Source organism: Colobus angolensis, unplaced genomic scaffold, assembly GCF_000951035.1.
Source record: "Colobus angolensis palliatus isolate OR3802 unplaced genomic scaffold, Cang.pa_1.0 Scaffold184, whole genome shotgun sequence".
In the NCBI taxonomy this organism is placed as follows: Eukaryota; Metazoa; Chordata; class Mammalia; order Primates; family Cercopithecidae; genus Colobus; species Colobus angolensis.
In genome coordinates this window covers 3,832,479-3,844,838 of record NW_012114977.1, presented here as the reverse complement: position 1 = coordinate 3,844,838, position 12,360 = coordinate 3,832,479, and the positions used below count along the sequence as shown (strand labels likewise).

At 58.6% G+C, this 12,360-nt stretch overlaps 1 protein-coding gene across 1 annotated transcript in view; it reads right to left on the bottom strand.

The window, feature by feature from the left end:
• Positions 1-12,354, bottom strand: part of PDLIM2 (PDZ and LIM domain 2 (mystique)) — a 15,223-nt gene extending 2,869 nt beyond the window's left edge. Inside the window, exons 1-9 of the mRNA XM_011939844.1 lie at positions 12,293-12,354; positions 11,119-11,213; positions 10,296-10,447; positions 6,993-7,062; positions 6,721-6,866; positions 6,482-6,560; positions 2,721-2,797; positions 2,356-2,501; positions 459-576 (exon numbers count right to left, since the gene is read on the bottom strand). Of these exons, the coding sequence (XP_011795234.1) occupies positions 459-576; positions 2,356-2,501; positions 2,721-2,797; positions 6,482-6,560; positions 6,721-6,866; positions 6,993-7,062; positions 10,296-10,447; positions 11,119-11,211 (881 nt within the window). The 5' untranslated portion in view covers positions 11,212-11,213; positions 12,293-12,354. The remainder of the gene's footprint in view (positions 1-458; positions 577-2,355; positions 2,502-2,720; positions 2,798-6,481; positions 6,561-6,720; positions 6,867-6,992; positions 7,063-10,295; positions 10,448-11,118; positions 11,214-12,292) is intronic.
• Between the last annotated feature and the right edge of the window lie 6 nt (positions 12,355-12,360).

Below are 12,360 nucleotides of genomic sequence, written 5' to 3'. Positions count from 1 at the left end.
CCTCCAGCCTGGGCAACAGAGCAAGACTCTGTCTCAAAAAAAAAAAAAAGAAAAAGAAAAAGAAAAAAAAAACAAGAAAAATGAGCCCACATTGGGAAAATTCAGCCTGCTCCAAAGGGGGAGGAAGGGGGAAAAAAAAATCAAGATTTTCCAGGAGGATGTGCTGTACCTCCAGGCAGATCTCCAGAGGCTTTGAAATTATCGAAGAGAAATCAAAAGGAATTGGAAAAGGAGGAGAGGGAGACGGAGGAGATGCAGCCGGAAGCAGCTAGCACAGGCTCCTAAGAAGCCTGTAACTAACGCCCCCAAAGCTGTGGGACACTGCTTCCCCTAGGGTCCCTGACTGGGTGCCCAGTGCTAGCCCGATGGGCCCAGCCCTTCCTGAAAGCATCCAGTGCCCTGTCCCCCTCCCCACTCCCCTGCCAAGGCTCAGGTCCCCCACCCTCCTCCACACTCACGCGATGCTGGTACTGCACTTCTCACAAGTGTGGAGCTTGGGAGGGGTGGCCAGGGCCCTGGAGGCGGGCAGGGAGGACTGGGGGCTCAGTGAGCTGGGCAGGAAGGCTGGCGTGCCACCTGAGGGCAGGGCAGATAGACACGTGGTGAGAGCCCACCAACCACAGCAACCTCCCAAAGATGCTCTAAGGTGGTGGTCTTGGAAAGCACCCTTATAAGAGGACCCCTAAAGTCACGCTGATGGTGGCACTGGGTAAGGAGGAAGGTGACATTACCAGACCCATGGCTGAGGCTGGGCAAGGGCATGAAGGAGGCAGGCACAAGGCCTAGTTTGCCCACCTGGGGCAGTCTGTGCTCAGTGTGTGACATGTTAGGTGAAGCAGGTGCTCCCTTCTCTAGTGACCCAGTAATGACAGTGTGATTAGATAATAACCCGAGATGGCAACAGGAGTGCAACGCCTCGGTGTGGCTTTCAAAGGGCTTTTCCATGCATTATCGCATGTGAGCTCTCAAGCCACACGAAGATGAAGCCCAGGGCTGTGGGGCAGCTGTCACCCCTGCCTGCAGCTAAGGACGCTGAGGCTCCCTTGGCAAAGGCACTGCCCTCTCCCTGTGCTGCCTCCTGGGACCTTCTAAGGCCTCAGGGTCAGAACAGACAAGATTTGCTCCAAACCTTCTCACCCCGCCCCCATGCCTCTGCAAATGCCCCTTGGAGCTAAACATCAGCATTAGAACCAGCTACCTGCCCACATCCAGGTGTACCCTGTCCACATGGGCTCTTACATGTGCTCCCAACATGGAAATCTCACCTTCAACCTCACCGTTGTTCCTGGAGGCCGATTTCCAGCCTGCACCTCTGTACTCCCCACTCCCCTGCTCCCTTTCCATTGCCACCCCAATGGGACTCAGCTGAGCTCCAGGAGCCCGCACCAGCCACTGGGAAGGAGAGCCTTGGAGACAGCCAGGTGGGCCAGTTCCCAGGGCCAGGGGCACCATTTCCTGGGAAGCCAACTTCTCTCCATTTTAAAATTCAAAGTCATGGATGAGTTATGCAGTCTCTCAGGTCACTTTCCTGCCTGTCCTGTTGCCTCCCTCCCCTTCTCCCTGCTGTTCTAAAGGGCATTGGTGCTGAGCGTCTATAGGAACCCCCACAGCAGCGCCCACTTCCATGGGAGCTGGCCAGGCCTGTCTGCCCCAGTGAACGGAGCTCCCCAAGGGCAGGAGTGGGGTCATGGCCACCTTCCATCCCCAAACTCTGCACACATCTGGTCCCTCGGATGGACACAGTCAGTGTCTGTCACATGAATAACTGAACTCTGGCAAGCCTCCGTATGTCTTGCTCGCCTGGCATCTGTACTTAACGGCTCTCCTGGGTCAGGGCACTCCTCAGCCTGGTTCCTGAGGGCCCTCACTGCAGGGGCTTGGCCTCCACTGGTGCACTGCCATGCTGGCAGGCCCCCATTCTCTCGCTCCCACACCCCAAAGCCCTCTGGCCGCCAGCCTCCACCTTCCACAGTGCTTCCTGCCAACATCTTAATGCTGTTTGAGTCTTGATGTTTTTTTCTGAGGCCAAGAGGCCAAGTCAAATCCCTCTTCCTCCAAGAAGCCCTCCCTGGAGGCCCAGCCTCAGGCCTCACCACCACTTTTATCACTCTAATGACACTTTCCCATCCCAGCCAGCTACTGCCCACTACTGTCTGGGAGCACGCTGGTGACCCTCCCAGACCTTCAGCTCCTTAAGGGCAGGGTCTGGGGCTTCGCGCCCTGCTGGGCTCCATGCCTAGTCCCGGGGTGAGCGCCTCACAGGCACTTAAGAACACTGGTTCACTGACCCATCCAGTCAGGGCCTGGGATACGGGAGGGAATCTCCTTCCCCTCCCCAGCCCCCGTGGCCCTCACCTCTCTCCTCAGCCTCCAGGGCTTCCTGCAAGAGCCGAAAGGAGCTGGACTGTCGGGGGGCCGCCCGTCCCTCGCGATTTTCCTGGAGCATCTTGAAGACTTCCGAGTCCTCGTCCAGGAGGAGGCTTCCCCCTTCCGAGTCCACGCTGTTGGGTGGGTGGCAGCCAGGAATGAGGGTCCCTTGTCGGGGCTTAGGCAAGCAAGGGGGTGGAGGACAGGAGAAGAGAGTGGGGGAGGGGGAGGAATCTGGGAGGTGGAGGAACCAACTGGGCCTGGGGGACCCCATCCCTCTTGGGGAAACCCATCTCCCTCCTGCCCCTCCCAGCCTTCCAAGACCCCACCCGACCCTCTGGGCCTGCTGGTACCTGGGCCTAGAGGAACGAGGGCCTGGGGAAGGCGGCAGCACCAGCACTGCCGAGTCGCCAGCTCGGCCGAGGCCAGCCTGTGGGGAGGAGGCAGTCGGGGAGGAGTCAGGGCTGGAGCCTTGGACCAACACACCCAGGAGGGCCTAGCCCGGCTGTTCCCAGGCCAGACACCAGGGGGCCCCCGGCCTTCACCGACGAGAAGACCCCTGCCCCTTCCCTTGGAGCCAGGGCACAGAGACTGCCAGGGTCCAGAGGGTGAGGGAGGCATGTGGGTTCTGCCCGGGACCAGGCAGCAGGAAGGCAGCAGGTGACAGCTAAGCAGAGTCCTCTGTCACACATGCTATTATCTGTGTGCAAAGACATTGCACACTGGGGCCTGGCTCTGATCCCACAGAACCAGCAGAGAGGAAGCATGCTGCCCTTTTGCACTGAGGAGATGGAAACATAAAGGGATGAAGTAAGGGGTCGAGGTCCCCTGAGAACCAGGGCCAGCGGGGGCAGAGGCCATCTTCCCAAGGAGAGCTAGTTCTTCTCCCGAGAGGCGGGGGTCTAGGCTGACCAGCCTGTCCCTGCTCTGCTGGGAGGTCTGGGCCTGCCCCATGGAGCTTTGGGTAGCCGAGCCCTCCCTGGGCCACACCCTGGCAGCAATGCCTATCTCCAGGTGTGCCCTGTCTATCTGGGGCTCTTACATGTGCTCCCAACATGGAAATCTCACCTTCAACCTCACCGTTGTTCCTGGAGGCTGATTTCCAGCCTGCCTCTCTGTACTCCACACTCCCCTGCTCCCTTTCCATTGCCACCCCAATGGGACTCAGCTGAGCTCCAGAAGCCCGCACCGGCCACTGGGAAGGAGAGCCTTGGAGACAGCCAGGCAGGCCGGTGCCCAGGGCCAGGGGCACCATTTCCTGGGAAGCCAACTTCTTTCCATTTTAAAATTCAAAGTCATGGATGAATTATGAAGCTAGATGGAAAATTGCATAAATCCTTAAGCTAAAGCAAAAACTTCTGGATCTTAAGAAAACAGCCCTAGACCCTCGCCCCACCAGCAGTTCCCCTCACATCCCTCTGCTCTCAGGGTTCTTTGGTAAAACGTTCTATAGCTAAGGAGACTGCAGGTCAGAAGGGCAAAGTGGCTGATCTAAGCCACCTGAAGCATCAGAGGCAGGGCTGGGACTCCACACCTGGGCTGCAGGGCAACTGCCTGGGGCTGTGCGGTCACCTGAAGGACCTAGAGATAGTTTCTGCAGGTACTCAAGAGCCGCATCACATCTCCAGACAGACCACATGGGCCCTGCCTGGGGCACCGGCCCAGGATCCCTCCATGAGCCAAGTCCTCATTCCCAGCCAGAGGGAGAGGGGCTTTTTCCACTTGGCCTCTGTTCACCAAGGCATGTGATTACCAGCAAAGGGAACTTGTCATTTCCAGAGGCACCATAAGGGCATCCTGGGCCTCCGGCTCTCTGCAGCCTTGGCCATGTCAGGAGGCCACAGGGACACAGCACTCCTGCGTCTCTAGCTCACAGCATTCCTCCCATACGCTCCCACCGGACTGCCCGGCCCAGAGAAGGAGCCCAGCTCCCTCACTGGGAGAGGCAATGCCTTTCTCCTCCCTCCCTTCCTCCCAGGCGGTTAGGGGTTAGGGACCCTTGCCTTCACAGAAGAGAAATTTTGCTGTTCAACAAGTTTAGGATCTAAAGAAAAATCAAGTGGGTTTCTTTCTCATGGGACTTCTTAGAGCTTTTAAGACTCTTGAGTATAAGTGACTTTTTTTTTTTTTTTAAAGAGATGGGGTTTCACTATGTTGCCTAAACTGGGTCTGGATTCCTGGGCTCAAGCAATCCTCCCGCCCCAGCCTCCTGAGTAGCTGGGACTCCAGGCGCGTTACAGCACCCAGCTACACAGCGATTCTCAAGAGGCAGCTGTGGGACCGCAGCCTCATTTGTAGACTAGAACGTCAGCTCCATAGGGTCAGAGGTGTCACTCTGTTTTTCCACGAGTGCATCCCCAGAGCCCAGATGAGTGTCTGACATGAAGCAGCTGCTCGACAAATATTTGCTGAAGGAATGAGCAGAGTCATCAAGGTCAGAGAAGGGAACTCAGAGCGTCTAGTCTGACCTGCGGCCCAGGGAGAGGAAGAGGGACTGGTCCAAGTCGTCATGGCAGAGGTGGGACCGACCCAGGTGGGTCTCCCCACATCCAGCTCTGGACACGTGACCCGCAAGCCCCATGCCCAACTCAGCGGGTATAGGCTGGAGCCTGGGAAGTTGCATTTCCAACAAGTTCTCAGGTGTTGCCGCTGGTTTGGGATCCATGCCTCCGTACCTTCCACAGCGTTCATTTTCCTGGACTGGGGGCAACACGAGGGGGAAGCTCAGGAAGGCTTGCCCTTGAGCATGTGGTCCTGCTGAGACCACAGCTCGCCAGAGGCTTTGCGGAAAGGAGCCAGGACTGACACTGACTAGCCCTGAGACAAGCTCATTCCTGGCTTATCTCAGAACAAAGCTTCCCCCTAAAAAATCCCCCAGCCCCAGTATACCAGGCCTCGCCTAGACCACTGTTTCCCCATCTCCCAGCGTGTCGGGCCTCCTGCTCATCCTTCCCTAAACCCTCCCGCCGCCACCTCCAATGTCCAGCAATACTCGTCACACAGCCTTCCTTCCCCAACTCCCCCACCAGAATGCCTCCTGCTTTTGTAATTAATACCACACTGCTTAGTGCCTAATTGCTCCAAAACTGTTTTGCAAGTTTGCCTTATCTCCACAACTGCATCTTCAATTCCTTAACAAAGGGGACCCATGGAATACATCTCTATGACCACAACGCCAGACTGGCCCCTGGGTGGGCATGCAGCAGGTCACCAGGGAGCCCCTCTTTGGAAGCCCCCCAACTCCCCACGCCAGAAAGATCCTGCTCCTTCCTCCTCCAGAGCCCCTGGGTTCTAGTGCCCTCCCTGGCCACCCTCAAAGGCTCTGCTTTCTGTAATGCAGAATCAACCTGAAGGTAGGGCTCAGCAGCTGGGCTGTATCCCCATCACCCCAAAGGCTGGACGTGCCCCCATGCCGTCCCCAGCAGCTGCGGCCCAGGGCTGTTGGCTGCCTCACTCCCTCACCATCCCCCACTGTTGAAGAGGAGAAATACCACCCAGGAAGGGGGTTAGGCTGTCACCAGTGGCCACTGAGACCTGGCTGGAAGAGAGTCCAGGGGAGCTGGTCGGATTGGGGGTGGGGGGAGGAGGAGACAGAACCAGCCGAGAGCAGCTCCAGGCAGAACCGCAGTCCCACTGGGGCATCTCTGGGCTGAGTCAGAGGAGGAAAGGAGGGTGTGGGTGGGAGTCGGGCAGGCCCGGGTCTTGGAATGGGGAGGAATGTATTCGAGAGATGCAGCCAGAGCCTAAAGGGAATCATCCCAACAACAGCAGCGAAACTATTTCAGCCGCAGCCCAAGAGAAACACACAGGCAGGAGGAAGTCAGCAGGATGGGAGGGGAGGGGGATGAGGGGAGGGGAAAGGAGAGGGGTGGTCAGAGGGGTGGAGATGGACAGGCCACTAGGCACTGCCAGGCAGGTCTTGGGCACAGCACATGTGGCCCACAACCAGAAGCGTGGCCTCCCTGGCTCAGGAGCAGAGCATGCCTGTCGCCAGGCGAAGGAGGCCCTGGCTGCCCAGGTGGGCCTGGCCGCCTGCAGTCCCGGGGCACTGGCAACCCACAGGAACAGGAGGTGCTTCTGTTCCTCCAGCCTGTCCTCCCCTACAGAGCCTCACCTGTCGGCTTCCGGGGCGGCCTGAGTAGGACAGGCGATCAGCAGCAGGGAGGCCCGGGGAACACGCCAGACTCTGGAAACTGAAAGTGGGGAAGGCACAGTGTGTGCTGGGGCCACCCCCAGCTTGCCCAGGGAGGATGCTGCCCCAGGCTCCGCTGAGCAGAGCTCCTGCGACTCCAAAGAGCCAGCCTGGAGCTGGCAGCCCAGGCGACCAAGGTGCCCACCCACAGGCATGCTCACCTGCGGCTGATGGCCGCCTCTCCAGTGAGGGGGCTACTGAAGGGTGGTGGTGAGAAGGGGCTGCCAGCCCTCGGGCTGAGGGAGGTTGGGCTAGAGTAGGAGGACCTTAGGGAGGAATGACTCTCAGTGTGTGTCCTTACGGAGCCCTGTGGAGAGAGTGGCCATGTCAGGAAAGGCAGGGCTGCCCCACCGAGGCCGCCCTGCCCTCGGGCCTCACTCTCATGCACCCGTGATCAGGGTGCTGAGGCTCCCAGGGGAGGGCACCAGCTTACCTGAAAGCGAGTCGCCAGCACTTCCAAGGAGCTGTCCCCATTGGTCTGTCCTGGAGACGCAGCCTGAGACCTGAGGAGGCAACAGAGGGAGGTAGTGACACAGGGGCCCTGCACCCAGCAATCCCCAAAAGAGGCCAAAACTGTTCCCAGATCTGGTTCTCAACACCAGTAAAAGCTACAGAAAATCTGGACATCAGGTTGTCAACTTTTAACTTTCTCAAACTCAAGACAAACAACTATCATCAATGACCACCATGGTTTCTTAAAAGAAAGGACAGTTGGCCAGGCACAGTGGCCCACGCCTGTCATCCCAACGCTGTGGGAAGCCAAGGCAGGAGGATCCCTCGAGCCCAGGAGTTCAAGACCAGCCTGGGCAACATAGGAAGACCTCGTCACTACTAAAATTTTTTTTAAAGTAGCTGGACATAGTGGAACATGCCTGTAGTCCCAGCTACTTGGGAGGTTGAGGTGGGGGGATCACTTGAGCCCAGGAGGCGGAGGTTGTAGTGAGCCATGATTGCCCCACTGCACTCCAGCCTGGGCAACAGAGCGAGACTCTGTCTCAAAAAACACCAAGGCCAGGCACAGTGGTTCACGCCTATAATCCCAGCACTTTGGGAGGCTGAGGAGGGTGGATCTCTTGAAGTCAGGAGTTCAAGACCAGCCTGGTCAACAAGGTGAAGCCCCGTCTATAATTTAAAAAAAAAAAAAAGGTTAGTCAGGCCATAGTGACATATGCCTGTAATCCCAGCTACTTGGGAGGCTGAGGCAGGAGAACTGCCTGTCCCTGGGAGACAGAGGTTACAGTGAGCCAAAATTGTACCACTGCACTCCAACCTGGGCGACAGAGTGAGACTCCATCTCAAACAACGACAACAACAAAACCCACTCCCCAAAAAGAAAGGATAGTTTGGTTCTAAAAAGTAGAATGTATATAACTTCATCAGAAAGTTCAAACATTCAATTTTATTAGAGTCCTCACATTATCCTGCCCTCTTTTTTTTTTTTTTTTTTCTGTTTTGCCTGGACTTTGTCACTGATATTGCTCAGCCTCGGGTTTGTAGATTGATTTGGGGGAAGATGACTTTTTTTTTTTGAGATAGAGTTTCAGTTTCACTCTGTCTCCCAGGCTGGAGTGCAATGGCGCAATCTTGACTCACTGCAACCTCTGCCTCCCGGGTTCAAGCAATTCTCCCTGCCTCAGCCCCCCAAGTAGCTGGGATTATAGGTGTCCGCCGGCACACCTGGCTAATTTTTGTGTTTTTAGTAGAGACGGGGTTTTGCCACATTGGCCAGGCTGGTCTTGAAGTCCTGACCTCAGGTGATCTGCCCACGTTGGCCTCCCAAAATGCTGGGATTACAGGTGTGAGCCACCACGCCCGGCCCGATTACTGATTTCGTAGAAATAATCCTTTATATTTTAACCCATGGAGAAAACTGCAGCCCAGAGAGGGAAAGCGAGCTGCCTCCAGTTCTAGAGGCCATGGTGACTGGGCCAGCTGCGCACCCTGCCCACTGGAGGCCAGGGTGCCTTTGAGAGCGTCACTCCTGATCCCTTCCTCAGGGGTCTCCCCAGTTAAACAAAGGGTAAGACTCACCTGCCGCCTCCTTCCAGACAAGCAGGCCCAGCTCCCCACCGGTGAGAGGGGCTCCCCCCTCCCAGCTCCCTGGGTACCCTCTTCCAAAGTGGAACCCAGCTGGAGCCTTGAGTGGGAGGTAACTGAAGTCAGGGCTAGGGGACAGCCTGCCTCGTCCCATCCTGCCACACATTCCTGGCCATGAGGCTGCTTCTACTTCTAGAGATGTAGGGCAACAGGACCCTCAGCTTCCTGGGAGAGCCACGGGATCAGAGTGAGGGGAGCGCAGGCTCTGGCTCCAGCCTGGAGCCCTGCTTCCTGCCCCAGGGCTTCTGATGCTGGAGAGGCCACCTGGGAGGCTAGGAGGCCAGAGATGTGGGGGGCACGTCAGCAAAAGTTAAGAGACTGGGCCGGGCGCGGTGGCTCATACCTGTAATCCCAGCACTTTGGGAGGCCGAGGCGGGCGGATCACGAGGTCAGGAGATCGAGACCATCCTGGCCAACGTGGTGAAACCCCATCTCTACTAAAAATACAAAAATTAGCTGAGCGTGGTGACGCGTGCCTGTAATTCCAGTTACTCAGGAGGCTGAGGCAGGAGAATCACTTGAACCCAGGAGGCAGAGGTTGCAGTGAGCTGAGATCGTGCCACTGCACTCCAGCCTGGCAACAGAGCAAGATTCTGTCTCAAAAAAAAAAAAAAAAAAAGTTAAAAGACTGGAGTCTGGGCTTGTCTGGTGCAGAACCAGAGGCCTGACTTACAGCCCAGGCCTACCTACCTCCCCGGAGCCCTGAACCCTCCAGAGAACCCCAGAGGAAGAGACGGTGTCGCCTCATTCCCAGAAACCATGAGGTGCTCTCTACCCTCCTTCTCGGGGTCCCACTGCTGCAAACACCCAGGGACCTCAGCGACATGAAGGGAGTCAGCTTCTGCCACACCACAGGGCAGGGCAGTTGGAGATGGAGGGGCTTGGTAGGGCTGAAGAGAGCAGGACAATGTGGGGGTGGCCAGGACGCAAGAGGTGTCTGACTCATGTTCCAGGCCCGTGTAGAGGGCTCTCCTGACTTGGGAATCTCCTGGCATTTCTGATCTGTGACTCACTGAGAAGCCCCACCCCAGGGAGCCACCTGTTCCCCCTATAGCTTGGCCTCCAGGCCCCACCCTGGCCCCACCTTGGCTTATAGGCTCAAAGGCCTAGGAATAAGGCCCAGGATGGGAAATCCAACTTCACCAGCAGGGCCCAGAGCCACGATGGGGAGGAACAGACAGGCTCTATGAGGAATGAGCCCCCGAAGTCCTCACTTCCAGCTGGGAACTAAACAAAGGCCTTACTCTGTTGGAGGCAGGAGCCCTGGGGACCAGCCTCGGGCATACCTAGCCCAGAAGTTTCCCTCTTCAACCCACTTCATGCCCACGCCCTGTGCCCTGCACACTCTTGGGAACCAGTCAAACCCGGGCTTCCAGGTGGCTGGTGCCAGCTCGCCCTGCCCAGCCTGTGACTGCACGCCCAGCCTGGCGCCCACCTTTACCCAACCAGGCACGGGAACACCCCTCAGCCCACCCTGCTGCAGGAAGCAGAGCCCAGGACCTTCTCACCGAGGTGCAGAGTGGGCCCAAGAAGGCCGCTTTAGGGCTGAGCTCTAGGCCATGGGCAGGAGCAAGGGCTGCTCCGTGGGGTGCCGGGGGGAAGGGGAATGCCACAGGCTCTGCAGAGCCGGAGGCCCTACCGGTCCAGCTGCAGCCGCAGAGGCGAGGGGCTCTGGCGGATCTTGCTCTGGGCCTCCACATGCAGCATGCCCTCCGCGCTTTCCCCGTTGATGGCTACAATTATGTCTCCAGGCCGGAGGTCAGCGTCCTTGGCTTTGCCCCGCTCAGCCACCTGTAGGCATGAGAAGCTGGCATGCTCAGACCGTGGCCCACCTGGGGAAGGGACTTCCCACTCTGCTACCCAAGAAACACAGAGGCTGGCTTGACCCAGGCCTGCCTGCACCCTCCTGCACGTCCCTCTGCCTGCTCATGACACCCAACGGATCAGCTGTCCCCTCCAGAAGCACAGGTGGCAGCCCCCGCCCCACATTGGCATTCTAATGAGCCTCCCAAAGAATGTGCAGTGGCAGAATTTCAGGAACTGTGCTTGGAAATACTTTTGGATAGAGAGCCTTGCCCGTGCAAATCACACCTTGCAGGTGACTGCCTGCACAGCCCTCCTGCGAATGCTCCCAGCCCGGCCCGGGTCAAGAGGAGACTGCCAGGGCTCTTGTTCTAGTAACCACCCAAAATGGCTGCCTGCAGGTGTGGGGATGGCAACTGGGGAGGCAAGAGCAGGCCCTGTCCTCGGCCCAGTTCCTTTTCACTCCCAAGGTCTGTTCCTGAAGTGGCCACCACATCCCCGTGGCAAAGGGCCACGGCTCCCTTGCAGCCAGCACGCCAGGCAGCCGCAGGTCCCTGGCTCCAGAACACAAAAAGCAAGCCTTCTGTGCAGAGTGGGGTGAACACGGCTGACCTCGCTTCTGGCAGGACCCCCTCACCTCTTGGAGCCACCATCCTTACCTTGGTCACCATGATGGGCGTGTGGAAATCCCTGCCCCCTGTGATACGGAAGCCCCAGGGCGCCGGCCCGGCCACATCCACTGTGAGCACCATACCTGAGGAAGACAGGACCAGGAGGTGAAGTCCGTGCCCCCACCCGGCTCTGGGGGTACTGTAAGGCAGCAGGAGAGGGGCCAAAGGGAGAAGGAGAGGGCATGACAGCTCCCGGAGCAGCTACTCAGGGTCTTTGGGGTGGGTAGGGGAAGTGGTTAACTCCCTCCCTCACCCCTGTTTCACTTCCCCCCACCCTGGGAAGACATGCCTCTGTGTTCTCCCTTCCTTAGGCTTCAGCCCAGGGAGCGACTCCCAGGAGGGGGCGGCCCAGGCTGCCAGGTGGGGGGCTTATTGGAGCATGGGGGGCAGGGGCTGGCTAGTGGAGGAGATGCCAGCACCGCCTCCATCTCCCCTCCTCCACCATCAGGGCTCAGTCCCACTAGCCCTTGCTTCCTGTCCCCAAAACCCACAGCACACGGTACTTCCTCTCCACTCTTGGGGAGGGCTGGTGAGTGGCCTAGGGAGAGGAGGGCTCAGGAAGCGGGAGGAACAGGCTGGCACCAGTACAGACTGTGTAAGTCACTGGCCAGGTGAGGGGCTGGGGGGGTGAGGCTGGGTCTTCACATGGGCCTCCTAGCTGCCCACCTCGTTCTTGGCAAAGTGGCCCACACGGGCAAGACCAGGCTCCCCACCTCCCCCAGGGGCCTGCTGCCAGGGCAAGGAGGCCAGGGTTCATCTGTCAAACTGGGCACACCCCCCCTAGATTCCTGATGCTGCCGGACAGACAGCCCTGGTGACAGGCCTCCCATTCACAGCCCCTGTGCTGGGCAAGGAAGTGCCCCTGCAGACAGACCCTTGTGCCTTGTGGGATTTCCTGAGCCTCTAGTTCTGGAACCAGGAGCCAACCCAGGCAGGAAGCCGTGGTACCAGGCTGGGCACCACCCTGCCCAGCACCCATCCTGGGGCTGCCCGGGGGACGCAAGCGCTGCGAGAATCTATCAAGAGCACCAGCGGTCTGTCCGCTCCATCCCCGGCTGCCTTACCCTTGGGCCCAGGCCTGGCCTCTGTACCCCGCACCGCCACCACCCCAGTCCTCGAGGCCGGCTCTGGCGACTCGGCGGCCGCCCTGAGATTCCCAGACCTTTGAGCCGGTCAGTGGACTCCGCGCTGCGGGCGCCGCGGGGAGGTGCCCAGCTGGATGGCCCGGCT